We start from the raw sequence: 27,795 nt of genomic DNA on the forward strand, positions 1-27,795 counted from the left end.
TATCGAAAACAATCCACGAAGGTCACCTGCGTGAAACCAACGACGCGCGGATCAACCAACTCTGTCCGTGAAAAAAAAAATGGCTTGAACATCCTTTACTAGGTACAAAAGCAACGTTTCCGACCGCACTATGCCATGCTGCACCGGATATTTATAGTTCCTCGCGAACACGCTCAACAGTCTCCTTCACAAACTTCCTGAGAATGTTGGTCTTGCTGGTCAGCTCATCCCGCTTGGAGGGGCCGATACCACCCTTGGCCAGGATACCCTCGAGACGGGCGAGCTCCTTGGTCGCCCACCCCTCGCTGCTGTTGAGCTTGTCGAAGACCCTGACATAGTACTGGGCATGCTTCTGCTGGGCGGCATCGGTCACGGCAGCCGCCTCCTTCTTGGCCTCCTCGGCTGCTTCAGAAAGGGTCGCGCCGCCGGTGAACTTGGTGACGATGGCATCGAGGGCCGAGATGGTGCCAGCGACGGCGTCGAGACCACCGCCGACGACGCGGTGGGTGCCTGCCTTGTCGTTGATAAAGTCCAGGAACGCCTGTTCCGTGCGGCCCTCCTTGTAGATCTCCGCTTCGGTGGACCCCTTGGGGAAATACTTGATGGTCGGGTATGAGGTGACGCGCTGGGCCGTCGCAAGCGCCTTGCTGTGCTTTGCCTCGGCGTCGACCTTGGCGATCAGAATGTCCCCATCCTGGGCGAAGTCCTCGGCGACGGCCTCCCAGATAGGAGCAAGGGTCTTGCAGTCTGGAAGCGAGCGAGGCGCCAACGTCAGCTAGTATCCCGGGATAAGAGAGTGGGTGTACCGAAACCAGGGCGAGGTAGGGGATCAAAGAGGGCGAAAAAGGGGCACGTACGTCCGCACCAAGGGGCCGTAAAGGCCACGAAAACATGCTTATCACCGCCAACCTCCTTGTCGAAATTCGCGTCATGTAGCTCGACAACCTGGCTAGGAGGCTTTTGCGCCTTCTTGGGCTTGACGCCTGTCTTCTCGATGATGAAGTCGGTGAGGCTCTCAATGTCGCGGCCGCCTGTATACTCCTCGGGATCGTTGGTGGAGCCGTCAAACCACTTGAGAGTAGGGAAGCCTTGGACTTTGAAGCGTTTGCCCAGCTCTCGCTCGGCGTCGGCGTCGACCTTGGCGATCTGGACCTTGTCCTTGTGGCTCTGGAAGGCGAGGGCCAGCTCCTCATACACGGGGGCGAGGGTCTTGCAATGGCCGCACCAAGGGGCAAAGAACTCGACAAGAGTGGGCTTGCCGGACTCGTAGACAATATCGTTGAAATTGGATGGGAGAAGGTCGATCACGGCGGACTTGGCAGCGGCGGTAGCTGCAAGAGCTCCGAGGACGAGAGCCTTGAAGAGAACCATGGCGGGTGCAACAGTAGGCTTTCCAGGGTGTATATGTGAGCGACGGGAGAAATAGAGCTGTCAGGATAAAAGTGATATTCGGATCACACCAAAACAATAGACAATGCCTGATGCCACGCTTCGGATATCAGAAAGAAGCCAGCTTTCTTATGCCCCCAATGCATTACCTACCTACGAATAGGCTATCGTTCTCGTTATCGACAGACAGAGGTAAGGTACCTACGAATAGGTACCATGGTCCAATCGCTGTTAGCTTGACTTTCAGGGGGTCGGCATGCTCCATCACGTGTTTTAGACACCGCATATCGACGCACGGACCATGAACAACCCGGCCTCGCTTGGGCAGTAACCCTCCTCCAATGGGCGTCCACCGCGAAAAATCGAGAAATCCCACACAAAATTTACCTGTCTGTTACGAAAAGCCCCGACCCAGACGCGCCGCATCACCCACCCCGTCCGCTCAACGACGACGACAGACAAGACCTCACCAAGCCTACCAACTCGTCAGTCATCGCACGACCACAACAACCATCTGCCCAGCATGTCTCACGAATCCGTCTGGAACTCCCGCCCGCGCAACTACGGCAAGGGCTCTCGCGCTTGGTATGCCGAACCTACATAATCCGAAGCTGCCCCCACGGAATACCCTCGAAACCATTTTGTTCCCGCCATTGAGTGTCGATTTTTCGTCGATTGGGGGAAAGATGTTGGGTTGATATACTTTGGATTGTGGAGGAAACCAAACAAAAACAAGACAGCTGCTGACGGAATGCTATCGTATAGCCGAGTCTGCAAGAACAAGTCCGGTCTGGTCCGCAAGTACGACCTCAACCTCTGCCGTCAGTGCTTCCGCGAGAAGGCCAAGGACATTGGCTTCAACAAGGTGCGATTCCCACCCTTTTCGGACCCCAAGGCAGCGGGGAGAGCAGCAACCAGAAATACGAAAAGAGTACCCGGACAAGACTAACATTGAGGTCAACTCGAAATAGTACCGTTAAATGCGTCACGATACCAAACGAAGGGGATATCGCTAGAGGAGGACAAAGTTTCGTTTCGGCATGTCGGGAAAATTGGGCCCAGCGGTGGCGGGGGGGTAGAAAAGGCAACACCTCGTTCATCATAGGGAAGGTAGAGGCTTCCCCTCAATGCCGCAAGGAATACGGATGGAGTTCTCGGTCTTCTACTTTTGCTTGGAAGTGCGGACGACGGATGTGCATTCGGCCGAGCATTCCTCTGAGGATAGATGAATGCTACGGCATCTGACAACCCAAATCACCAATCGATGGAACGAACCAACACCTATCATCTGGCTACGTAATTCGGGGCGCGTTGATGCTCGTGTCAATGAGGTGTGGGCCTTGGCTGTCTGAATAGGAGACCAAGCAGGCATCATGCCATTCTTATTTTGGACCACCGTCACAATGAGTTCTCCTCGTTGCAGTGATGTCCTCGTTGCACATCACTTGCCAGTGTAGTCGGATATTTGTAGTCGGATATTTGCCAAGGGCAGAAAAATGGATTATCCTTCCGTACATGTGCATTATTCCCGATTTCGGCCTCTCTATCTAAAGTACAACTGGAAGACAAGGAAGAAGAAGAGCGGAGAGCTTTAAAGCCCACAAGCAGATGAATGTACAGCAGAGCCCAGAACTCAGCGTATGGGGTGCATACAGGTTAGTTGTACATGGAAGTCATGAAAAGTCGAACCAGCAACACCCCGGGTTTTTTGCCTTCTCTGCGAACACCGTCAGTTCCCTTTCGGCCATTGATAGCCAAAATTTTGTCCCACGAGACCGTTGAGGCCTTGTTATCCTCGTCTATCCGTTCACACCGGCTCTTTCACACCTGTTCGTCCCTTTACTTGATAATACGGGTGATGAGACCAGTGGCCACAGTCCTGCCGCCCTCACGAACGTTGAACCGCTGGCCGACCTCGACAGCGCTGGGGTGGTGCAGGTGGGCAACCATCTCGACGTTGTCGCCGGGCATGATCACCTTGTGGGCGGCGTCCTCAGTGCCCTCGGGGAAGGTCAGAGCGCAAGCCTCGTCGGTAGTACGGAGGAAGATCTGGGGCTTGTAGTTCTCGCGGAAGCCAGTGTGGCGGCCGCCTTCTTCCTTGGTGAGGACGTAGAGGGAGCACATGAAGGTCTGGTGAGCGGTGACGGTGCCAGGGACGGCGACGACCATACCGCGGCTGATGTCCTCGCGGCGGACACCGCGAATGAGGAGGCCAGAGTTGTCACCGGCACGCGACTCGTCGCAGGACTTCTTGAAGGTCTCGATATCGGTAACCTTGGACTTGATGACCTCGTGGCCCTTGCCAATGATCTCGATGTCAGAGTCCCTCTTCAGAATGCCACGCTCAACGCGGCCGCTGACGACGGTACCGCGGCCGGAGATGGAGAAGACGTCCTCGACAGCCATGAGGAAGGGCTTGTCGAGGTCACGCTGAGGGGTAGGGATCCACTCGTCAACGGCCTTCATGAGCTCGTCGATCTTTTGCGCACCAATCTCAGGCTTCTGGTCGTTCATGGCCATCAGGGCAGAGCCCATGATGACGGGGGTATCGTCGCCCTCGAAGCCGTAGGTGCCGAGAAGCTCGCGCATCTCCATCTCGACAAGTTCCAACATCTCGGGGTCGTCGATGGTGTCGACCTTGTTGACGAAGACGACGAGCCTCTGGACACCGACCTGACGGGCGAGGAGAAGATGCTCGCGGGTCTGGGGCATCTGACCGTCGGAGGCGGCGACGACGATGATGGCACCGTCCATGTTGGCGGCACCCGTGATCATGTTCTTGATGTAATCAGCGTGACCAGGGCAGTCAACGTGAGAGTAGTGGCGGTTTTCTGTGGAATATTCAATGTGTGACGCGGAAATGGTGATACCACGCTTCCTCTCTTCCGGGGCCCTGTCGATGGCGCCATAGTCTAGGTAGTTGGCCATGCCCTTCTCTGCTTGACGCTTGGTGATAGCGGCTGATAGAGTAGTCTATCCAAGTTCGAATGTCAGTATTCTCCAACTTCCACATAAGATGGTGCAGAGATTTCGTACCTTGCCATGGTCGACGTGACCAATGGTGCCTATTCAAGGAGATACTGTCAGTCTCGTTCCAAGCTAGTTTGAAGGCCTGGGTGTTTGGTGGACGCACCAATGTTGACATGAGGCTTGCTCCGGTCAAAGACTGCATAGGAGCGATAGATGTTGAGGATGGGGAAAGCATGTTGCTTCTTGAGCGCAGCTTGGAAGGGGTTGAGACGGGCCCCGCGTAGGGAAGCTTGCGCTGTCCGTATGAACGGAGAAACGGCGCGGAAGGCGGTAGACATTGTGATACAAGTATTAAGTAACTGCTAAGAAATCAAAACACACAAACAAAGAACGTAGAAGGGGGAGAGGAGAAGAAGGGACGGTGTTCGCGTGGAGTTTGGGAAGGTCGTGTCGTGAGACGTGGATGGGGATGGGATTGGGAAATTTTTTGCACCTTCGAAGCCGACAGCAGGTGTCAAGGGGCAGTAACGCGGGATGGCACCTGCGTTCCGGGATTACTCAGTGAGCTGCCCGAGATTTCTCAAGCTCCACTCATCACGTATGATTAGGTAAGGGATCTGTCTGAAAGGTACCTTAGTCATAACTTACGAGCTAGCTGGAGGTTGAAGAAAATGGTGACCAACATCTTATTGTTTCTTGTGGGATCATCTTCATATTCTGACCATGACTCCTCTGAAGAGTACTCTACATGTGTTGACCCATTAATTTCCATGTCTGTGGAATTTTGAATTTCAAAGCTTTCATGGTTGGAGTCTACGGCGATATCAAATTGCATTGGCATGAAGTACATCATGTTTCCGAAGCTCTAGAATGATTGGGACACTGTCACAGAAGTGGGTGTGGCATATCAGTATGCAATGTTAGAACTACAAAAACTGAAGCCAACGAAGTTGTAAGATGTGAAGATACCTCTGGAGGGCTGTTTGGGGGTCGAATACCTAGTCATCAGTCCTACTACGTTTATGAGCCATAAATTATCCCGGCTCCTTTGAGACGTCCGCAAGTACACAATCCGAATGCCATCTTGAGCACTGGCCTCCAAAGGGCTGAAGGACCTCCTGAAGACATCTTGGAAAAGGACATGTGAATTATTGAGACATTATACTCGAGTGATGCGACAGGCCCAGTTTTCGGGGTCAGCATTATGATACTATGATAATGCCTATGTCTTTGAATCCAGCAACTATGTTCTTTACATATGATGATGGGCCGCGATTGAAGCAAGCCACTTCTAACCATGGCATGAATCTGCAGTGTCTAGCCCTCCTCATGTTCAGCCATAGCCGTAATCCTATAGTTGCGGTGGCAGAGCACGGGATTTAAGCCAGACATGTTCTTCGAATCATCGAAAACATAAGGGTACCTGGAAGAGAGAGAGTCCGCTGACCCATCCGTAATGGCCGTCCACGCCTTGAAGTACAACAAGAAGTCTGCGGTACGGCCCCATGCGGCTCAAGTTGACGTAAAGAAAACGCCAGTAGATCTGTCCGAACTCTTGGATACCGCTTTGTGTTTTTTCAGTTGCCACTGCAAAAAAAACCCTCCCCCAGGAAAAGTTGTCATGTAGCAAGAGCTGTGCCACGCCTTCATCTTCAAGTGTCCGACGGGTCGGCGCTCAGCCCTGGTCCCGGGCCTGACCCCCGCCCTTCTCACTTTCAGTCGTCTTGTCGGCCGCCTTGGCCTCCTTCGCCTTAGCCCGCCTCTTCTGGTTCTTTTGCCGGTTCAGCCTTATCCTCTTTTCGCGCAAAGCCTCCTCCTTCGTCAGCTTGGCCTTCTCCTCCTCCCCGGCCCTGCGCTGGGCCTCCCTCGCCTTGGCCCGCATGGCGATGCGCTTCTTCTTTCCGGGCCGTCTGTTCGGATTCTTCCCATCCTTCTCCGTTCCTTGCGGCCCCCCGCCGCCGGCTTTTGCCTGCACTGTAATGTGCGTCACCTTCCAGGGCATCTCCACCCCCCACCACCGCTGTTGGGCGCGATGCAGGACGTCTTCGCCGCTGACGGCCGCGAAAGCGAACTCGGCTTGCTGCGTTGGTGTTGGCGGGTGAGCGATGTAGTAGGATAATGGCCGCCGTCGTGACATGCCGCCTTCCCTTCCCGGCCCGCCGTCCATCTCGTCGGCTGGGATGACGATCTTAACGGGTGGCTGGGCCGTGCGAAAGAGCCGAAACTCGAACGCCTCCTCCGCGTCAGCGCCATGATGTCCTTCTGCAGCGCCAGCCTCGACATCAGTCAATTCTGATTCTGACCCCTGGTCCTGCTGCTGCCCATCCTGCCCTCCACTTTGCGGCGGCTTCTTCTTTTTCGCAGCAGCGGGAGCAGTGATGGGGGCTTGCAGAAACTCCCCAAGGTTTAGGGTGCTCGCCAGGCGTGCCTGGAGTTTCGCCCTCAGCTCGGCATGGAGCGAGCCATTCTCGTCACCGGATGAGGACCCGTCCGAGGCCGAGTCAGCAAGATCTTCCCGCCGGACGCTATGTGTGGTCAAGTCAGTCCATGTGGTCTCTGGGCATGACAATGGCACGAAATGAATGCATCGTGAAAAAGACAGGTGGGCAAGGCGTCGAAAATTTCTCTCCACCACGAAACTGACCGTTTAGCATCCGGTAGCTGGAACATGACAGGATGCTGGCGACCCGGCCGAGCTCTTTGGTTCCTTGGGGTTGGGTTGACGGAATGCGATCTTCACGTAAGTAGTTCTTTTTTGGGTCCTTCGGACTTTCTTCTCCTCGGAGTGACGTGAATTTCCGTATCGACACTGTTCGAGTCGCGATGCTGTGCTGTTTTGGACGAGTTGGGCCCTCTAGCGTTGCGTTCGGGGACCTCGGGGACCTGGGCTGGGGGATACCCCTGCTATGGGGCTGAGACGAAAAGGCCAAAGTGACGTCTTGTCGGCACTTAATAATGAGGGTTGCAATATTGGCACTCAATAAAGGACCCGCGGTTTCAGGTTGTTCTGTTTCCTTTAATGATTTCTTGTCCACTGTAACCATAATTTCTACAAAAAAGAAACAAAAAAATCAAATCAAATGAAAGAACGAGTTCAATGTGATTCCAGTGAAGGGGGTCGAGGCTGGTGAACGTACATAATCTGTGGGTTGTAATGTTGTAATGCGTGACAGTTATTTACTTAAGGCGGTTTCGTCCGACTCGAAAGGTGCATAATGGGGTAAAACTCACCATTTCCTACTAAGCGGAACAAAAAAAAAGCGTGGGAAAATATGGAGAATGCCGCCAGTGGAAAATCGCCTCGTGGGATCTACGGTTAACCAGGGCATGCAGCTAAGAGGGGCTTATCTAATTTAAGCCAAGACGGGATATGCCTCTGTCGATCATTTCTTGGATATGAACTTGCTGGCAGTCAGCTGAGCAGCAAACATTCCTCCGTCACGGGAGTAAGACGAGTCGGTTTCAGCCTCAATACCGGCGACAAAGTAACAATAGAATCGTAGAACGAACGCATCTGCCTCTCAGATGTTTGAGTATCCAGTGGGTGCATGCTGTCGTCAAACGAAAACGAAACACCCAATCAGGATTCTGGCGATCCGTTGCCCGCTGCCGCTCCGAGGCGTTTCCCACCACCCACTATTGCCATCAGCACGCACTTGTGCAGTTCCAGGCCATGCAAGCTGAACGTTCCGGGTAGCGGAATCCGTCGGTCCCAGCCGCCTGGATCAACAGCAAGCATCCCTTTCCATCACCCATGAACCATGTTTGCCCAAGGCCACACCGCACTCACGAGGTATCACTTCGCCGAAGTGGCTTTTGCGTTGGGATCGCTTCCCCTCCTCCTTCTGGGGCCCGTCGCTACGTTGTACGTCGATGAGCAAATGGCGCGCCTCCCTTTCCACGGTCCGCCTGTGCCAACCCTGGACCTGGCTGCTCTCGGGCTCGCCACTGGAGGACGACGCATCTTGGTCGATGTCGATGTGACGGGGAATTATTATCGTCTTTCCTCATTCCCAACCCCCACCATCATGAGCCAACAGATCGCACCAGTACTCAGACACAATGCACCTAAGCAGTGGGGAAAGGTCATTCTTTTTCGTAGCCAAGAGTCCGCTAGGGGAAATAAAGAATAAGAAAAACATGGACTGCACATGGATGAGTGGCGCAAGTCCGAAGCCCAGCCCTGTTAGTTTCCTTTGTCTCTTGGTGTTTGTGAGCCTTCTGCGGAGCCATATCTCGCCCGGCGCCTCCCTCCCGCCTAGTTTCTTCCCTTCCTTTCGCTCCTGCTTCTCCATAAAGTACTTACATGTAAGACCAGGGTTGTCCCGGGCAGTCTAAGACCTAAATCCCATGTTGATCTCTTGTGGTGATTTGGCTGACTGGTATTAATACTAGGACCCAAGCCACTACAACCTTGGGTCTCCGACCTTCCGGCCCCCTTCTCGTGCCTCTTCGAGGTTGCACTGTCTCCTCTCCTTTCATGGAGTCTATATGGGGCTTTGCCTCTCGGATGGCCCGTGAGGGGCCTTGCTCTTCAGGCTGACTCACTACAGTATTCGTCGGACTCCTCCAGTCCGGATCACCAAGGACTCGGCTCGCTATCATACTGGGATCTTTCACCACAATGCGCGGAGTAAGGCCCTCACAGAACCTCCATGGGCTCTTCACGATACGACACCGTGCCGCTCTGATCGGACCTATGGGTTAAGCTGAACGACTGGGTTGAACCAACTTCCAATTTGTTTGCTGCCTATTTGTTACCCAACTCCCTGACAGCCCTGCCCTACATCCGAAGAGACTCCCACCGTCTGCCACCACAACTCTCAAACCGGCTGCTCTGAATGCTCCCAAGAAAGAATATCAAAGAAACTTCCGACCAACGCCAGGCCGTCTTTGAAACGAAGTGTAATATCCGCCGCCGCTGCCGCCATCTTGTGCATCCCGTGAATTGCTACTGGGCAGCATTATCATTTGCAGGAAAGAGAACAGGCCGCCTGCCGTCGCAGAAAGAAAAGCCAGAGTGTCGACAATGCCTCCCAGCTACACCGAAAGGGAAAAGGAAACGAAAACAAAACAAACCTCCCCCCTCATGACTAATAATTGTTGTTCAGCCAGCTGGACATGCCGTCGAAATCCAACACCTCTGGTACCACTCTCGGCGACGGTGAGACGACAGGGCGCATCTCGTTTCGTCTGACGACCAAACCAGTGTCGAAGTACTCATACATCTGTCACCAGTCCCAAGTCACCGCCTACCGGCTTGAGGTGTTTCGCGCTCGGAAGCCCCGAAGAAAAAAAAAGAATAGAAGCCCGGCGACGATTGAAGGCGACGCCAACACCCTGATCATCGCAGAAAGACGGATCCCACCCACGCTACCAAATGTTCACCCGGAATTCACATCACAACACACGTACATTCGCTGTCATGCTGTTTCAAACGGCATGCCATGAATAGTGGTTCATCGGATCGAACGATCCCCGTTGCGGGCCGCTATAAGCCGCAGATGAACCTGTGGATGTCGCCAACGGTTCATTCTTCACTGGAGCGGCGACTGTGCTGCCCTTGAACTGACCTGGTGACGGTGGTGGGTAGGACCTGCTCTCATTGGCGTACGCCGCAGTTGAGGATGTTTCTCCTGCCGTCGTCGTCCAGCCGGCCGAAGGTGCGTAGTACTCCCGCGACGGCGCGGGGTTTGTTCCCGGAGCGGCATCCGTCGTCGTATAATTCGGCACCGCCATCTCGCCGGGGTTTTGGTGGTTCACAGGAGGATACGAGGAGCTGTACCGATATTCCGACGACCCATCGTTATTATTCCCCATGGAACTGGCGGTACTGGTGATGGATGGATGGCTCCCATGCCGCGGACTTTTCGTCGGGCGAGGATTGGTATCGACGTATCTCGGGACGTTCACTGCCGCCGCATCCGCCGTTGCTGACATGGACAGGGGCGGTGGCCCTGTTGTCGACGGAGCATAAGAGTACGGGGTGCGGGCTACCGCCTGCGGCGGCTGTCTAGCCTGTTCGGCGGACGCTAAGGGGACCTGAACTGGTGCGCCTCCGGTCGACAGAGACATATCTTGTTGGTTTGTGCCGAACACAAGCGCCCCTCCAGACATGGGTGCCTTGGGGTATGACTCTCCTGGCATAGTTGCCGGGGGATAGTTAGCCGTGGCATGCCCCGGGTTCTGAGGCAACGGCATATTGGTCGTTGGGCTCCAGTTCGAGTATGAACTATTATGGCCTGTCAGTACCGTGTTCGCAAAGAGGAGGGCTGCCATGTGACGGCGTCTGCCAAAATTCCTCTAGGGGCTGCTGCGCTTACCTTGATCGCACAGGTCCCAGTTGGTTGGTGGGCATCCTTGGCCCGCCACTGCTGAAAGTAAAGGCACTGCGCGGCACTTGTATGTCTAGGCCTCTCGCATTCGCCTCGTGGGGCTTCACCGTCAGTGGTCCCGCAACGACTCCGAGCCCTGTTTCCACCAAGGCTTGTCCTCGCGAACCAGCGCTCGATCCCAGCAGTGGAATCTCTTTCCTTGCCTGGAAGTTTCGCGGGCTTCGCCCCCGCACTACGATGGGGGCCGTAATCGCTTCTGCTAGGACGGCTTTGTTGCCATTGGCCAAGGTGCCAACGACTTTTAGATGCAAGACGAAATGTTGCTGGAGCTCCTTCCGTCGGCCGTTATTCGCCGTCGCACTTGGTGGGCATTACATGTTAGCGACGTGGGATGGCGAGTGCGCCCAAGTTTTTTCTTTTTTCTCTCAACTCACATTCGAAACTGGAGCCGTCTCCATCCAATTGGATATACTGCGTATTCTCCTTCTGTCTCTGTGCCATCATCCTGGAAAGGTATCAAGGGAAGTGATGGAGGCTCCTGGTCCGGGTTCTGGGTGACCTCGGAAGAATTCGGTGGCGGAGTCTTCCAAGGGATGACGATCAACCGCACTGGGTGACCATCCACCGACTCCATGGCGGAGACAGTCACCTCGGTACTACTAACGGGCACAGTTTCGCCCGCTTCAGTGATGATGGACAACGGACTCCGGGAAGTGATCAGCGAGCCACTGATCTGGAAGAGGTTTCGACGGTAGCACGTCAGCTCCGGCTGCAGGACCGTGCCATCCCCAGTACTGGAAGGCATCTCGGACAGGAAGAACATGCCGTGAAGCTGGGCGGAAAGTTCGAGATGCTGTATGCGGCCGTGCTGGTCGACTATGGTGTGCTTGTCTGGCACCTTCTTGAAGGACAGCAGCTTATGGTCGTGGTTCACCGTCGTTTTCGACGCGTCGTGCCTCAGATCCTGGACCATTTCCTGGTACGGCGGTTGCTCGACGTGCGAATATGGCCGTTTTAGGCTCTCGTGATAGCCGTGTTGGGTGGGCAGGTTAGGATGATGAGGTCTATCGTATGTATCCGGCTTATCGTGCGCATATCGACTATAGGAGTATCCCGTGCTGTCCGCTGCAGAGTGGCTGCGTGGTCGTGCTGGATGTGGCGGCGTGGTTGAGTGACTCGACAGTCCGGGATCGAGACCGCCATTGAATCGAGCTGGCACCTGATGCACTGGGCCGCCATAGTTGGGCCAGATGCTCCCATGTGCCGGCTCCTTCAAGTCTGCCATGACGGGGTAGGTGGCCGTGACTGACATCAGTGCATGCTTTCTGGATAATCCAGACTCTCCAAATGATCAGCGTGGGGAGAATTGACGTTCGGAGTAGATTCGAGTGGATTGTTGTGGTTAGAGAATCATGAACTGTCGAGTCGTCAATCTGAAGCGAAGCGAGCTTCGACTTAGGGTCGCGTCTTTCTGTCGAACGTCAAGCGAACGGCTGTCAAGCGAACAAGAAGGAATCACGGATGGGGTTGGCGATTGTTGTTAGAGACCGGGGGGGCCCGCCAGTGGCTGCAGCCGACGTATACTTGTACGTGAGGAGGGGTGGCGCGCCTGTGCAGGAGGGGTGTCCTGAGTCCTGACAGAGCTTCGGCACTGTTCTGGGTGTGGGACCGGCAACGGGGCGGTAACGGGGAGCCCGGGGAGCCAGGTAACAAGCTCAGATCCTCGCTACTTAGGGGATATAATGGAATTCATGCGGGCTATATCGGGCGCGGCCTGGTTCGATTCAAAGCCGTCGCGGTCCCACGGTTCCTGGTTTTGATTACCAACGTAGGTATGGAGTGGAAGAGCATCGAGGTGCCGAACAAGAAACACTATTCCATACGGGAGTCATGGTTGTCCATCCAAGGTGATGATCGGAAACGGGATGCTACTTCGTAAGGGAGGGCTGGTGGTTCGGTCCGGGGCCACTTAGGACGGTTCTGGAGCATACGTTGTATGTGCATAATACCGCAATCCTCACTCTCCGTTACCGTGAGAGGCATCGAGACGAAGTCCTGGGATCACTGAACCCCATTTACAACGCCTCTTCTTCACTTATCCTGTCCCCGCCCTCCTCTGCCAAAATAGCCATGGAGTGCCCCTGCAGACTGCCCTGGATAGAAGATAACCGATTAGAAAACCTCTAGGTCCTGAGGGACTTTAGAGAAGGGTGAGGTACTTCATACTTCACGCGCATGATGACCTGCCTTCTCGGCAACATGGAGGAGACCAGTACCCTAACAAGGATATTGCGACCAAGGCAACTGAGGCAACTGGGGGTATGGAAAAGGGGGGGGGGGGTGGGGGTTGTCAAGAAGACAAGCCGCGAGCTGGTCAGGCCCCATCCCCCTCGACACAGCCAATGTGAGGGCGGCATATGATCGCATCCCCCGACTGCTGCTGGCCCGCAATTTTCCAGAGAGAGGGGAAGAGGGTGAGAGTATGGTCGAGAACAGGTGAGGAGAACAGAGGTACGCTGTACATGAGATTGCTTCAGACAAGGGTGGTTAAAACCAACTCACTCCCAAGTAAAGGTAGATAGGGCCATGGACTTGGCGATACAAGGGCAGTTGACAATCGTTGCATCTGTCCTTCTCCCATTGCTCAGATGGAAGGATTAGATTGACAGGGGCCTTCAAACATTGAGCTTCCTCGCAAGAGAATACCACAACGAAACGTTCGAGACCGAATGAAAAGGCTGCTACTCGATGTACGAATAGATAGATAACGCGTCGCGTACCGCGTACCTGATAAATGGCCTTGGGCTACTCAACCATTATCGATGCAAGGTGCCAAGGGGGGCAAGCCAAAAGTTGAGCAAGACGTCTCCCGAAGCTGTTGAATGAACTGAAATCGCAAGAGGGAAAAACCGGTACAAGCGTGCCATTCGCAATGGAAGACTGGGACTCATTCCACCGTATCCATGCTCCCGCCGGGATCTTGACGTCCCTGGACGAAAGAACGAGGGCTTTGTTTGAAAGGGAGTGGTGTAGCCGCGGAGGAGAAGATGGAACAGTTCCCGAATAGGGAAGCTAGATATGCGTGCCCGTAAAATGGACCAGGGGCCCCCCTGTCGAACCGGAGCTGATGGATGGCAAGTCCGAAAATTTAATGGACAAGTGAGCTTGTATTTTATAAAGCGGTTACATTTTTTGCACCATTCGTAGATGTTTTGCATTTGACACAACGAACTCTAGGTCGTTCGAACTGAGGGCACTCCAAGCGGCGATGGCTTTCCTGTAACATGGTCAACAAGCCGTAATGAGAGACCAGGGAGGCAAAGGACAGTAAGAAGAGACAGGGTCTCTCCGCCCGCGTCCGCACGCCTTTGCAAGAACCACGAAGCTCTCACAAGAGCGAAGCCAGTCAGAGGATAATGTGTAGTTCATACCTAGGAGGGTATATTCGTACTTCGTACTTTGAGAAGAGGCATCGACTTTATTCTCTCAGAGGCAGAGGATCCACCAGCTGGAGAATGGAACAGCCTTGGCACGGTACGTCGTCGAAGTATCCGTGCCTATCCGTACAGTACATACAGCCTACGGAAGCGAGTGCGATGGGAGTGCCTTCTGTCTCACCAGTCACAGCGCGGCGAAGCGGCAGGGTAAGTACGTTGTATGCACGCATAGGGATGCAGGTGGACTTGCAGCCGAAGCTAGAATCGGCATAGCCCTGCTGGCCAGAGATTTGGCCGAAATACATACCCAGAGAATGGTGGGTGGTGGGAGGCATCAGTGGCGGGCGGGCCGCCGTTGAGATCGAGCAGGCTCTGGAAGATTAGCCCCAATTAGAAGCTAACCCCTTTGTGCGGCGTACTAAGTATGTACAACGTACAGCGTCCGGTCATGTTGGCAGATGCGAGCATACCATGCAGCAACACTCAAAGTAGAATCTGCCCCGTCGCTTATTATGAAAGTACGCATAATAAGCCGCTCGGGAGATGTTGATTCGCACGTTCGCCCCCCTCCAATCCACGTTCTCTTGTCTGGTCTTTCTGATGGATTTACCTAGGTAGTGAGCGGGACTTTCGTCATCCATGTATCGATCAGGTCTGTGACACGGCATTTGGCTGACCCATAGTATTGCTGGGGAGCGCTGGCCGAGACGTGGAGGTGAGGTGTAGAGAAGAGGCGGGAATGCTATGGCGGTTGCAAAGTGAAAAGGGTCCAATTATTATGGCATTGAAAATGAAAAGACATAGACATGTCGTGAACTCGCTGGAGAAGGTACGGGGGGGAATACAGTGCAACTGTACAGTATAGAGTTCAGATGCCTGCATATTGACGTCCCGTGTAGGTACTTAGTACGTTGTAGTCTTGGAGACAGTACCGGTATACTCAAGACGACAGTTGTACCAAATATTGACAAAGCTGAGTGCCATGCGTTCTATCTGTATAGGTACAACGTACGTTGAGATGGGCAGCCACTGGCAGGAGATAGCAAGCGGAGAAATTGTTTAAATGCCGGACTGATACGAAGTTATGATATTCGTATGGCGTTCTGAAAAGTACCCCTGAATTACAACGTATATGTCGATAAGGTTCGCGACCGACCAGAGGCACGAAATACTCGTACTGTGTCAGGACCATCGGGATTATGGGAGTATTTCCCTTCATTTCGTAGATTCGTAGGTAGTGTACTTCGTGCATTATGTATTCAGGTATCATCATTGTACTTGCATGCAGCGCGAAACACCAAGGGCACGAAAGATACCTACCTACCTAGGTAGGCAGGTACAGAAACAGCATATGTGAAGAAACTACAACGTACGAATAGGTCGTGATGATTCCCGCTTGCACTTCCTCTAGAGCAACATGTCCATTCCGCTGAATCCACCATCCATGTCCACCTTCCCCGTCTTTGGCCCTGTCTCGGCGCATATCCTAGATCGGTACATGATGACTTGCCTGCAGGTGAGTCGCAATCCAACTCCTTCCCGATTTCCACACCTGACAAGGCGGGAGATGGTACACATGCTAACCATCGCTCCTCCTTGGGCTGTTTTCATTCTTTTCCGTGGCAGCTGTCTCCTTTTTTGCTTTCCGTTTCGTTAATGGATAGTGCTTCTATAGGCACATGTCGTCTTCGACTCGTCTCTCGGAGATGAATCCTCTCTGAGGCTTCCGTCTCGCCGCGAGCTCCGTTATCATCTCCGGTCTCCCTAAACTCGGTATACTGACCCCGAGGCACACTCACACTCGGATTGATGTATCGATTTGAATGGCCAAGTTCCTCCTGTACGTTGTAAATGCACAGAATGTCCGCTGGCCATCCACCATCGGCCCTGTCGCCCATGGCGTGTGCATGGCATGTTATGCATTCCATCCCGCCCTCTCCCGGAGCAAGTCGAGAGAGCGCGATAGCCCTCTCACGGCGAATCAAGAATCCCGCTGTACGAAGTACGGGAAGGGAGGTGCCTATCAAGCCATGACCGCATGGTTTCGAGGCTTGCCCTAATCCAGCATGGCGCCCTGCCCTGACTCGGTGCTTCTTCTGTGTTGATCTTTATGGTCTCAACAGCCCCTTTTGTTTTTTTTTGTTTTCCTTTTGATGCGTTGCAGATCTTCGAAATCCCCGAGTTGGATGTAACCATACGGGTGACCCAGGCGGATATTTTTTGCAAGGACCCAGCGATCAGCGATTCTTCCGCTGCTCTAACCTCCCGCCATCCACCGACATGCCGTTGCTCTAACCAGACTCCGTAGCCATGGGCGGGTACCTGCCCGTCAATGACAGTGCCGGATGTGCCCAAAGCTCCAAGCTTTTATAATACCAGTGCGGGGAACCGCAGATGCCTTGCTCGTGCTGTCTCACTCAATGGCGCGATCCCCATCTCATCGAACTCCAGACGAACGCTAGTTGCGAGGGTAGTCCCGTAACGGACTTGGTCTCCGGTTCAAAGCGCTCTGAGACAATGGCTTTATGTCTTCGATCGGTAAGTAATCTTTTCGGGGCAAGCCCCTCATCATCTTCATGTACAACGACAGTACATACGAGGTAACTGACTACGAAGTATTAGGCTGCTCTCGAAGCGAGGACGACGTCTTGAAATTATATGCATGCTATAACAAACGACAGGTTTACAGGCCTATAATTGCAGTCAACTATAGCCATGGGCAATCGATTATCCCTGTCTCGACTTGACCATAACCTAACCAATACGAATTGCATCGCATCTAGCGTTGACGGTTGCCCATATTCGTCATGATTTGTGCCACACGATGTGCGAAGATTGTGCAGTCAGTCCTTTTGAACAAAACGCGGGGGGGCGTTGTTAGCTGCGGCGTTGACAAGGGAGTCATTACCAAGTACAACGTAAGCATCCGGCTCCATTTCGAGGCGCGGCTGTCACTTTCGTCGCACTTGAGCGCGAGTCTAACAAGAAGTGACAGGTTTCATCAACCTGAAATGTCCATTCGGTTCTTCATACTATCGTCCATGACCACATTTCAGGCTGCGAGGGGATTTTCCGCGAAACAATCACCGTCAAAGCGTATTATACAACGTTATGGATGGACGTTTTGTTTTGTTTCTTCGGTTCCTGGCTAACGGTTGCAAGCCGCTTTTGCCGAGGAATTCCACACACCCCCTTTGCCAGGCTTGGCTTCGGGCGGCGGCCAGGCAGGCAGCAGGATATAACCTTGGTCGATTATTAGGGTACCTACCGGTAGTCCCTCCAGCCCAGAACGCCGGGTTTGGCAAGCCATCTCCGATTACCTATAGCAAGGACGTCGATGGTATATCTGGTGTGGACCCATATTAAAAGCCTGGCATATTCAAAAGTCAATATGACTTCGATACGCCTTGCTAATTAGGACCAGCGTACCGTACAATGCATCGACACCGCCCGCCCATTTGCACCCGATGAAGGCCAGCTATCCTTGGCGCACCAGTTCTACCGACGAAATGGGCTGATGTGGGCGGCTCCTGTCAGGTTTGCTCGGCTACAGAACAAGAGAAGGACATCCAATCCGATTTGCTGATTCGGACAAGTCTGATGGTGCAATATGTATATCGACCTTGACCAGGGTGACAGATTGTCGGCAAACCTGTCCACAACTCCATGATACACCGTTACAGCATGCTGTACGAGATGGGTATCATCCCTGGTTATCGGCATCCGCTACTATGAGCAGTACGTTGTATGATATGGTTTCTGAAGTGCAGGGCGGGCAACTGGACGACAAGTCCAGATTAGTTATCGACGGTGTGACTGCTCCCGTACTTTGTCACACCCTGCTGCGCTTATCTCCCAAGAGAGTTCGAATGAGGCCAGTAGCGCCTACCAGCCCGTCAGCCATCACTTTCAGGGCATCGATGCCACTGGCTCGAATATATTACGACCCGTGGCGTCGGTTTCAGCGAGTATGCGTTGTAGGGGACAGCGCCGTACGTCTCTGGCGGGCTCACTGTTGGTAAACCTTGCTCGGGACTGGTTTTAGAAAAAGCTGAGTATATCCTAGAATCCATGATGCTGCTAGGAGAATTGGTAGGAAGCCATCAGTTCCCTGGCGTCATCCGCGTCGAAGAGTCGACAGAGTAAAGGGATGCACCCAACTACTTTGTTTACTTCGTCGTGAACTTTTGCCTTAGTAATCTGCTCTTGGAAGGAATAGGGCTGCGAGAAATGAGCAAAACGAACAGCCAAGGCCCTGACCGGTTGACGGGGGACAGCATCATCGGTCCGAGAAACCCAGGCTTTAACGACATATCCTTACACGCGGTCTGATTTGATCCTTTCAACTTTAGCCTGAAAAGTCCCTTATTATGTATTACCTCCCAAACCCAACTGGATTTCCCAATTCCAGAAGCCATTGTTTCGGGAAAATAGCTTCGAATATCTCTTCTGCTGCTGAGACTTCAGCCACGACCCCAACCCAAGCTAACATGACAGTTCGATGCAACAAAACGCCACTTGACATGCAAGGATAGGAACTTTTGGCCATGAGCCCCTGCTAGTTGATTGCGTGTTACCTGTGTTCGGGTCCAAACCCGTTCGTGGGCTCTTCTGGGCCCCTTTACCTGGAACTTCCAAGCACAAAGTAAGGAGAGTAGTAATTAAGCCCTTGGCCTATTTGCTCTGCCCAGATATGCATTACCACGGGGACACTCTCGCTTTGCAAGCCTGATCCAGGACGCCGGAATCAAGCCAAGGGGTAGTTGTAACTAGCGGGAGGAGTCGGACCCAAGGATCCCACGAGAACCAACAAACGGAAAGGTCCAGGCCTCAGAGGAACCCATTGTGTTCGGTAGATGGATATGGTACCTCCACACGCCTCTCTTCTTGCTCCTTGCCTTTCTCCGCACACGGAGCAAGAATCGCCGCGCTTCTGACAGGAAGATCTTGTCGATACGCGTTCACCAGGTGCGTGACCGGTTCGGCACTTCAACTCGATTTCAAAGTGGACTGTTTTCGAGTAGAGGCTGGGTATTAGTGAAAACCCCAGAGACAAACGACCGGTACGTCGTCTGCGTGGCCTGGCAGTGAGTGGTAAAGCGTGTCCCGGGTGTAAAATGCAGTCACATTCACCTTGGCCGCAGGTTGATTACATCGTCACGCCATGTGAGGCATGCTGGGGCAAGAGCTCGACCGTCCTCTCCAGGTAAACGATACGAGATGTGTCTGTCACGCCAGGCGCGGCTGCTGGATAATACAATGGATGAGTCCTCCCCGTTCATATCTGGCAGCGCGCTTCCTCGGATCAGAGAATGAGCCTACCAGACGTGGTAAGTCCATGCTCGCTCGGGCGAGATACATACGACAATACGCCAGAAGCTCGTATACTCCCTGGAGGTCGAGAAAAGACATAACAAGGCAAAGATCTTCGTGTTCCCCTGTGCTACCTCGCTCTGGACTCGAATGCAGATATTGCTCAACTCCATGTCCTCTCCAGATGAGGAAGAGGGCAGCTGGATGGCCAGAGTATAATAAGGCCTTCGATGAGCGTCAAGTCTCGAACTTGGCCGCTCACCAGCACGCGAGAAGCAGCGTAATCAAGCCCCAGTCGACCCTATCCATCCATATGCCGACACGAAATAGGGGGCTGGAGAGTGAGGGGCTACCGCCAATGCTACGCCCTGTACTTGAAGCTGTCAAAGGTGCTGCGTGGCCCAAGTCGCAAAAATCGTATGATGCAGAGCTACCTCGCAGGGCTTTTTCGCCGTTTTGGGATCTGTCCCCCTTGTTGCAGCCGTGTGATTTCCCCTGCTTCCAAGCGGCTGGCAGAGTTGCACCCCTAAATTGCCCGCACCGGTGGGACATACAATGTACAACGCACATTATGTGCCGGAGCCTCTGCAGCCGATGTCGCTGGCGCGCGTGGGTTCCTGAATTCCCAAGAAAACAGGCGCATCGTACAAGGGGTGATGGGAGAGCCCCAAACAGCATGTCGTCCGTCGCGAGAACGCCACAACTGCAACGCGCCCAGTCAGTTTCTGATGACTCGGTGCAATCAAAACGTCCAGAGTACAACGTAAGCTGCGGTTCCCTCCCGAGATGGCACACGCGCATTACTACCCACCTACCCACCGTCTACGTGTCCTTAGAATGCTCCCCCTTTCTCCCGGCTCATGGGGATCTGAACGCAGCGAAGTGTCTATGTATTATTCAATGCTGTATTCCGTCTGGTCCTATATCGTAGATAGAGCCGTCCATGTCTGGGTATCGATACGGCGCGTCATTATCCAAAGTCGTGACAAATCGTGAAAAAGTCGTGTAGGTGCTTCTGAGATCCAACCCCTTAGACTGAAAAGAAAAGGAAAAAGCCCCCTGGCCCAATAGGGTTCAGTGGAGAAGACGAGGGATGATAACCATCTCGTCATCGCTGCCCTCCGAGTCCTCTTCGTCGTTGAGAGCCAGCTCAATAAAGTCCCTTACCCAGGCTGCATCGGCGGGATGGAGCTCATCCTCTACTCTACCTCTTCTACCTCTTATCCGGACGGCAATCCGCCTACCTCCACGCCCATCTCCCCGTCCAGGGCCTCCCCCTCTTCCTACTGGTGCTGCGTGGCCGGCGGCGGGCGGTGCAGGCACAGCGGGCGGGGGGATAGGCGCGAGACCGCGTCCTCGACCTCGGGGCGCTGCCTGGCCGCCGATGCGAAGAACCAGCGGCCCCTCGAGAGCCACTTCAGCCTCGGCATGTCGTTGCTGGTCGCCACCATCTTCCTGCCGCGCCGCTGGCCCGAATTCTTCATCGTCCGTATCGTCAGGCTCTTCAATCTCGGGGACAACGTTGGCCGCATTTCCTTGGCGGCGCCGGTCCCTTCCCGCGCCGACGACCTCGAGACCGGCGTCGTCGCCGTCACCGGCTGACAAATCCCAGAGCCGCATATAGCATGCCGTTCTGCTACCGTCAAGCTGCTCGTTGTAGTGCTCGTACGGGTTCCACGGTTGGAGCCATTCGGCGCAGAGGTAGCAGAAATGCGTTTGGCAGCGGAAGCAGATCATGTGGTTGCATCCGCGGGCCTTCTGAACCGGTGCCACGCACGTCGGGCACGGCGTGGTGTGCTGGGCAAGGTAGTCGAGATTTGCCTGTTCCTCGGGTGTAATTTCGTCCGTGTCACGTTTAGATGTGCAGGCGACGAACTCGCCATGCCAGGTCTGGAAGCAGCGGCCGCAAAAGGCGAAGCCACAGTCCTCGCAGATGGCCAGGCGGTCAGAGGCATCGTGGGATTTTTCCGTCTTCTTTCCCTTGCCATCTGTCTCATCCTCCTCGTCCTCTTCGTCGTCGTCCGAGACCTCGACCAGTTCGAGGCCTTCGGGCTTTTTGTGTTTCTTGGACCGAGCGGCCCCGTCGCACCACGAGCGTGGGCAGTAGATGGTATTCTTGTCTGACTCGAGCTCGGTCTTGTATTTGAGCGTCACGTATCGGGATACAATCTCTTGGGAGAGACCCATCTGTAAGAGCTCGCTGGGACTGATAAAGGCCCTGACTTTGCGTTTCTTGCCCGTTCCAGACGTGGCCTGAGCCGCTGCGCGATCCTTGGCGCAGCCCGGCGTGAGACATCTCACGGTGGCAAGGTCTCCTTCCGTGATGGCCGTCTTGTAGAAGTCCTGCAGGCAAGGCTTGCAAAAGACGTGCCCGCAATCGAGCATCTTATGACATACTACACCCTTCTTGGGTTCTTTTGGAGATTTGTTAGCAATGGTACATGGACAAGCTTATCTTCCAAGCAAGTCGAGCATGGAAAGCCTTACCTAGACAAACCCCGCAATCGAAGGTCTCCCTCTCAAATGCCTCCCGTCTAGCCCTGATATCATAGTCCAGGATGGATATTTTGTGTAGCGGATCTACCTGGAGGGTTCCGTCATCATTAATCAGGCCGAAAACATCGTCAGAGGCCTGCTGGAGATGGTCGATATAGGCATAGGCAACCATGTCGTGGCCCATTTCTTCCCACATCCGAGGCCCGTCCTCTTCTAGTTTCTTGGTGGTCTCGGACGGAAGCCACGGCGGCGTGGTAGAAATGGTGACGGATGGAGGTTGTTTGTCGGGGTAGCCTTCGGGCAAAGAGATGCGCAGGTTGACAGCAGGCAAATGTGCGAGCTCCTGCGAGTCCACGGCACCCGGTGCATGGCCATTTGCATTTGGCAGAGCCGCCGAGGGCGCAGGAAAGGTCACGGTGACGGGGTTGGCGGGATGGACTGGTAGGTCCAGTGAGAACGATACGGCGGAAGGGTCGTCGCGTCTCTGGATCTCGGGGAAGATTGCCTCGAGGGCAGCGAGCTCGGCAAGGCGCTCGTCAGTGCTATCGGAGTCGTCCATGGCCATACAGATTTGGTAGGGGGCTTCGGGTGCATATCAAGAGGAAACGATGTCTAAATCTTTAAGTAGATGATGGATGCCTTTGGTACTCTTAGAATACGGTCGATCAAGAGGCTTCTCACTCGGCACTTCAAATAGTGATAGAGAAGAATATGTTGCAGCCTAGTTGGTAGAGAGGCAAGTTCCGGTGGGATCGTATCAGGTGCTAGAAGCAGTCGTTCGAATCGCCAAAATACGAAAGAAAATGGAAGCCCAGGCCAGACGTCATTGTGAAGTTGGCCTCAGTAATATTGCGGGCACGTTAATCCGAGTAGATGAAATGGTTGCGCACGATATGAGGTCTATGGCTCGCTCGCTCTTCGATGTAGGCGTTAACCGACTTGAGTCAGCTCGCGGGGGAGAAGAAACGCCCCCACCGCAGATTCTCGTGTATCGCGTTAGTAACTCGGTACACGTACCTGCACTACAGGTACATATTACAGGTACATATTACAGCGAAAGCCACATGGTGGCGCTACGTATACAACTTACATAGCAGTTGCTATTTTGAGCCTCTCTCCCATCACACTTCCATCCTTCGATTTGGGAACGACATACGAAGTCGATTGAACTGGCTCTTCGGGCTTGGGCTTGATTCTGCACGGAAGGCTGTCGCTTGGGCCCACTCCATTATTTTTCCGTACAGAGACAGTCCGCTGCACGGGGTATTCAGGTTGTCCTCGCTGTCACCCTTTTTTTTTTAAAAAAAAAAGGGAAAAGGAGGAAGAAAAAGAAAAAGAAAAAGAAAAGAAAGATTCATGCATGAAACCATGGCGGACGACACGAGGCCCCTCGCGTCCCTCTCCCTAACTCACGTTTACTATGTGAGTAGAGCTCTGTTCCCCGCCCTCCTCTTCCTGTCGCGGTCGCGTTGTCTCTTACTAGTTGCTTCGACTAACCCATGCCTCCTTCCTAGGACCCCGAAGACCCCCTCTCCCTCCTCTGCGCCTGGCTAGCCCTCCTCCCCCAAGCCCTCTGCGTCGTCTACGTGACGCTGATCTGGTCGACCCGCGAAATCGAAGTGGCCCTGATGTTCCTGGGCCAACTAGGCTGCGAAGCCGCCAACTTTGCCCTCAAGCGCCTGATCAAGGAAGAGCGCCCCCGCCGCATCCACGGCAAAGGCTACGGCATGCCCTCCTCGCACGCCCAGTTCGTCTTCTTCTGGGCCCTCTTCCTCGTCCTCTTCCTCTTCGTCCGCCACAGGCCGCCCCATGACCCGGCCCGCGACGCCCGCTACCGCTCCCGCGCCCTCTCCCGCGCCGAGCGCGCCGTCGGCTCCGTCGTCGCCCTGGTCGCCGCCGCCGCCGTCGCCTGGAGCCGCGTCTACCTGGGCTACCATACCACCCGCCAGGTCTTTGCCGGGTCTGCCGCGGGCGCTTTCTGCGCCGTCGCCTGGTTCGCCGCCACCACGTATATCCGCGACCAGGGCCTCCTGGACTGGGCCTTGCGTATTCCCTTGGTGGAGTGGTTCCGCTTTCGTGATCTCCTGCTCGAGGAGGACTTGTGCCAGGCTGGGTGGGAGAAGTGGGAGGAGAAGCGCATCCAGGCAGGAAGGAGGAGCAAGGCCGACAAGGTAAAGTAGTAGAATTTATGTGGAAGGTCTGATGTGCGATTAAGCTTCCGGGTCAAGGCCGACCCTTCGGCGTCGTCTTCACAACCCCATCGTGCTCTATGCTAACGTGTGGTCTCTGTCCCTTGTTCTTCCGTGACAAGTCATGCCGCACTACGCGGGTTTCCAGGAGCAAGTGGAATGCTGTGTTGACTGCTTTGGAAGATAATCGATACTACACGCCGAAGCGGCCAGGATTCGAGGCAGGCCGGTGTTTGCGCTCGGCCCCAAATCAAAGACAGCGAGTCCAGCGATGGCGTATATTGCCTAGTCTAGGTAATCTAAAGAGCAAAGAGGAAGGCTGGAGTGCAAGGGACAAAAGAAACCCCCCATAAACAGGACCAGACGCGTTGTCAGTAGCCTAGGTATCAAACGGACTCGTCCAAGTAGCAAAGGAAAAGGAGCTCCGCGACGTGGGAACGTCCACGACATGAATAGCAAGAAAAGAATCGAAAAGAAAAAAGGATATTGAACCAAAAAAAACCCATCTCCAACTCCATCCACAACTGTTCTGGTGGATCTGTAAATCTCATCGCGTTCGCCAAATCCCGTCAAAGCATGTTCTACCTTTCTCCCAACTCCTACATGGTCCTGTGCACGCGCGGCGGCCCGAGGGACAACATTCATTCCGAAAAGAAATCCTTGGAATCGACGGCTGTAGTCGCCTCAAGTATGCCTGCCCCTTTTCTATCATATCCATTCAGACTTGTGCAGTCCATCACAGCTGCACCTAGATTTGTCGCACCTGGGCAGTGGCGGCGGTGGTGGCAGTGACTTCTGGGTGTTGAAGCCCACCCCTCCAGGACTTGTGACCACCCTCGGCGTCTTGACGGGACTCGGGTTGTATACTGCCGCGGTCAGGGTCAGATCTGGCTGGTCTCGCAGCTCGTCGGGGTCCCGCCCCTGGGAGCTGGGGGTCGTCGGGCCAGGGACTATTGACTCGATGGAGTCCCTCTTCGAAGAGGAGACCACTAGTGTGTCCTCGCCGTCATCCATATTCTGCGCCATAGCCAAGGGGCTGGGTCGTTTCGAGGCACCCAGCTCTCTCTCGTTCGGACATCCAAGGTTGTGTACCTCGCCACTATCGCGGTAGCTGAGGGGAGGTGCATCCTCCGCATTGGAGAATCGGAGCCCGATCTGAACGGTGGCATGCGAACCCATGGAAGAATCACGTCTATGGCGAAGCCCGCCGTCGTGTACCAGGGGTGGAGGAGCAAGCAACTGCCCATCTCCGTTCTGCTGCTGCAGCTTTCTGTCCGATGCATTCGCATTCGGTGAATAGGTCGTGGCGGGGAGTAGCGTAAAAGACTTGTTGTTCTCTCTTGGGAAAAGCGAGTACGACGACTTCCGGATATGCGCCTTCAATGTTTGGAAGGCCGAGGGCTGTGTGGGTTCGGGGACCATCAGCTGTGGCGTCTCCGCGTGCAGTGCGTGCGATCGGAGGGGATTCGGCCTGTCGTATGTCGGGGTGCCGGATGGACTCTCAACTCGCTTCTCCTCCTCTTCTCCGTTTCCATGCCTGGAGGAGTCCAAGCTCGAATCCGCAGGCCATCTCAGGTCCGCGTTATTATCATCTTCGTAGCCATAATAGTCGCCGCTGTCGTCGGATTTGTGAACTCTAATGTCGGCTTTCAGCTTGTCTCTGTGCGCTTCGCAGTTGTCGCGAGGTCCGAAGTTGGAGATGCAGCTCGACCGCAAAAACAAATGTAGCCCGCCCGTCATAAGACCCGAGAGGTTCGCAACCACGGATGCCATCATGGAAAAATTTAAAGGCTGGGAACCTGATGTCCTCAAGTCCATAAAAATAAGGCTGTAAAAGAAAGGTAGGGAGAAACACTGGAGGAGTATAGTTAGCCAGAGATCTTCGAGAGCTAGGGGGGAGAGCTTCAACGTACAATAGAAATAACGGCAAACGCCAGATAATACACCATCCTGGAGGAAGCGTCTCGCTCAACAGGATGAATGCTGCAGCCGGTGTGCAACCTCCAGAATATAACACCGGTACAGATAATAAGGGTCCCCGCGATGATGATCATGACGATAAAGATGCCCTTTTTCCATCGCTGAACGAACCAAAAAAGAGAAGCGAAGCAAAAGTTAGGAGGATAGACGAAGTGAGTGACGAGAAAAGAAGCGAGAAGCAGTGTCCCGACGATCGCGACGCAGCTAGCAGTGGTCCACTTGCCCTTGGGAGGGAATGGTCGCCGCCGCAATGCCCGAGACGTCACTTCCAGACCAAAGACGAATTGGATATAGGGAACAATGAAGACAGCTACAGGCCCCGCCGTCAGTAATGGAGTCCTGGATTGCGCGGGTTTCTAGTAGAATCCTTGAGAAGACGTACTAGGTAGCATCATTTGCGATGTGAGGGTACACCCTGTCTGAAATAAAGAGTCGAGGCCAGTCGACTGAGCAATGGCGAAGGCGGTTCCTTGAATAACAATACCGATAGACAATGCAAAGGGAAAAGTCTCGGCCGGACCGACGAAGGCGAACCCCGATGACCTGTCCCGTAGTCAGCAGAGAGCCCTTGCTAGATTGCGTCCCTCATCTCCTGACGCCATATAGAACGGGATTATTCGATCCTCGTGATAGCGTACCGAAACTTGAACTTGGGATCCTCCCTCTTCTTGGTCACATAACTGTCCCACAAGATACCCAAGATGGTGGCAAAGGCGGCCACGACATTGAAGATGGCAAGGATTATGGTCGATGTTCTTATCGAGCGTGCCGCTTGGAATTTGAATTGGTGGAGGATGGCAGTCTGCGATGTTCCGTTTGCCTGGAAGGCGAATTCCTGGCCGGCGCTGCTGCCACCGCCGCCGTCAAAGCCGGAATCTGGAGGATGAGGGTGATCTCGCGCCCATAGACTGCCCTGGGGATCCGTCCAGCCCCAGGGGTTCATTTTTGGTCAAGTAGCTGGCTGTCGGAAGAGGAAAGAGCGTACGACGTCCCGTGGCGATGTTGGAATCAATGAATGGGGAAGACCATGCAGGCCATCGGCTGCTTGAGGAAGATTTGCCGTCTCTGAATCAAACTGAATAGAGGTCGTGAGAGCGCAACAGGGGAGATCAGGAGAAAGAAGGACGAGAGGCTGGCTGGTGAGGGAGAGCAAATGGAAAGGAGGACGGCAGTCATGAGAAACGATGACAGCCGTAGATGGGACGACAGGGCCGGGAACACACACGGCAAGAGCCACGATCAGAGCTAGCGTGACCCAAAACCCAGAGAAAATAAGGGAGTTGGTCAGGGGGATCCCATCCGCCGGATATCTAGAAAGAGGTGTGTGGAAGCCTGAGACGATTAGGTGGCGGGAACTCCGTGGCTCTCGTACCTACAACGCATGTACATACGATGACAAGGGCTGGACCCATGTGATTGGATACCAGGTTGTGAAGACGGGTATCTTCAGATAGATGTCTGGAACTAAGAAGGCTGCTTCCTGGATACGATGGTCGGAGAGGAGTGTGAATCACGAATCAGCCCAGACAAGACGTTCATGGGCCAGGGTAAGAGACAGGACCTAGAAGATGGACTCCCGTCCGTCACTTCATGGCGAGCATCTTAGTCCTGCTGGCATAAATGGTGGCTTCATGGCTCACACCGAGACTGAAGTACGAAAGTAGGAGATGTGGTTCGACCCCGTAG

General features: G+C 54.2%; 9 protein-coding genes across 9 annotated transcripts; 2 read left to right on the forward strand and 7 right to left on the reverse strand.

Annotated features, from left to right (window-relative positions):
* Window positions 1-151: 151 nt before the first annotated feature.
* ACRALDRAFT_1053791 (uncharacterized protein) lies at window positions 152-1,371 on the reverse strand (the record flags this gene model as incomplete). Its single annotated transcript, XM_071015792.1, has 2 exons — window positions 152-747; window positions 858-1,371. The coding sequence occupies 2 exons, from the start codon at window positions 1,369-1,371 to the stop codon at window positions 152-154; spliced, it is 1,110 nt and encodes a 369-aa protein (XP_070879535.1).
* Window positions 1,372-1,912: 541 nt separating this feature from the next.
* Window positions 1,913-2,338, forward strand: ACRALDRAFT_1027479 (40S ribosomal protein uS14; the record flags this gene model as incomplete). Its single annotated transcript, XM_071014819.1, has 2 exons — window positions 1,913-1,974; window positions 2,155-2,338. 2 exons carry the CDS (start codon window positions 1,913-1,915, stop codon window positions 2,336-2,338), a joined length of 246 nt encoding a protein of 81 aa, XP_070879536.1.
* An 890-nt stretch (window positions 2,339-3,228) lies between these two features.
* Window positions 3,229-4,697, reverse strand: ACRALDRAFT_1027174 (uncharacterized protein; the record flags this gene model as incomplete). Its single annotated transcript, XM_071014811.1, has 3 exons — window positions 3,229-4,362; window positions 4,426-4,454; window positions 4,523-4,697. 3 exons carry the CDS (start codon window positions 4,695-4,697, stop codon window positions 3,229-3,231), a joined length of 1,338 nt encoding a protein of 445 aa, XP_070879537.1.
* An 823-nt stretch (window positions 4,698-5,520) lies between these two features.
* Window positions 5,521-7,024, reverse strand: ACRALDRAFT_1059696 (uncharacterized protein). Its single transcript, XM_071016085.1, has one exon. The coding sequence runs from the start codon at window positions 6,524-6,526 to the stop codon at window positions 6,035-6,037; it is 492 nt and encodes a 163-aa protein (XP_070879538.1). The 5' UTR covers window positions 6,527-7,024; the 3' UTR covers window positions 5,521-6,034.
* A 2,768-nt stretch (window positions 7,025-9,792) lies between these two features.
* ACRALDRAFT_2095996 (uncharacterized protein) lies at window positions 9,793-11,979 on the reverse strand (the record flags this gene model as incomplete). Its single annotated transcript, XM_071022756.1, has 3 exons — window positions 9,793-10,591; window positions 10,683-11,054; window positions 11,129-11,979. 3 exons carry the CDS (start codon window positions 11,977-11,979, stop codon window positions 9,793-9,795), a joined length of 2,022 nt encoding a protein of 673 aa, XP_070879539.1.
* A 1,520-nt stretch (window positions 11,980-13,499) lies between these two features.
* ACRALDRAFT_205543 (uncharacterized protein) lies at window positions 13,500-16,171 on the reverse strand (the record flags this gene model as incomplete). The annotated part of the gene is made up of 18 exons (XM_071021741.1): window positions 13,500-13,702; window positions 13,794-13,818; window positions 13,893-13,971; window positions 14,059-14,081; window positions 14,153-14,219; window positions 14,267-14,303; window positions 14,358-14,503; window positions 14,569-14,613; window positions 14,654-14,758; window positions 14,795-14,873; window positions 14,932-15,033; window positions 15,082-15,160; window positions 15,288-15,408; window positions 15,472-15,538; window positions 15,571-15,636; window positions 15,684-15,732; window positions 15,811-16,099; window positions 16,131-16,171. The coding sequence occupies 18 exons, from the start codon at window positions 16,169-16,171 to the stop codon at window positions 13,500-13,502; spliced, it is 1,623 nt and encodes a 540-aa protein (XP_070879540.1).
* Window positions 16,172-20,346: 4,175 nt separating this feature from the next.
* On the reverse strand, window positions 20,347-22,820 carry ACRALDRAFT_1073665 (uncharacterized protein). The gene is made up of 2 exons (XM_071018129.1): window positions 21,932-22,820; window positions 20,347-21,858 (listed from the first exon to the last, which is right to left on the reverse strand). Exons 1-2 carry the CDS (start codon window positions 22,503-22,505, stop codon window positions 20,519-20,521), a joined length of 1,914 nt encoding a protein of 637 aa, XP_070879541.1. The 5' UTR covers window positions 22,506-22,820; the 3' UTR covers window positions 20,347-20,518.
* A 488-nt stretch (window positions 22,821-23,308) lies between these two features.
* ACRALDRAFT_1078794 (uncharacterized protein) lies at window positions 23,309-24,597 on the forward strand (the record flags this gene model as incomplete). Its single annotated transcript, XM_071018814.1, has 2 exons — window positions 23,309-23,362; window positions 23,455-24,597. 2 exons carry the CDS (start codon window positions 23,309-23,311, stop codon window positions 24,118-24,120), a joined length of 720 nt encoding a protein of 239 aa, XP_070879542.1. The 3' UTR covers window positions 24,121-24,597.
* Window positions 24,598-24,837: 240 nt separating this feature from the next.
* ACRALDRAFT_1078793 (uncharacterized protein) lies at window positions 24,838-27,052 on the reverse strand (the record flags this gene model as incomplete). Its single annotated transcript, XM_071018813.1, has 4 exons — window positions 24,838-25,983; window positions 26,043-26,419; window positions 26,492-26,652; window positions 26,748-27,052. 4 exons carry the CDS (start codon window positions 27,050-27,052, stop codon window positions 24,838-24,840), a joined length of 1,989 nt encoding a protein of 662 aa, XP_070879543.1.
* Between the last annotated feature and the right edge of the window lie 743 nt (window positions 27,053-27,795).

This window comes from Sodiomyces alcalophilus, assembly GCF_042370955.1.
Source record: "Sodiomyces alcalophilus JCM 7366 unplaced genomic scaffold ACRALscaffold_1, whole genome shotgun sequence".
Classification (NCBI taxonomy): Eukaryota; Fungi; Ascomycota; class Sordariomycetes; order Glomerellales; family Plectosphaerellaceae; genus Sodiomyces; species Sodiomyces alcalophilus.

Coding starts and splice junctions, on each gene's coding strand:
- ACRALDRAFT_1073665 (XM_071018129.1), bottom strand. CDS start 22,505: ATGGCCATGGACGACTCCGATAGCACTGACGAGCGCCTTGCCGAGCTC. Junction 21,859..21,931: donor CGATTGCGGGGTTTGTCTAG/GTAAGGCTTTCC, acceptor AATCTCCAAAAG/AACCCAAGAAGGGTGTAGTA.
- ACRALDRAFT_1059696 (XM_071016085.1), bottom strand. CDS start 6,526: ATGGACGGCGGGCCGGGAAGGGAAGGCGGCATGTCACGACGGCGGCCA.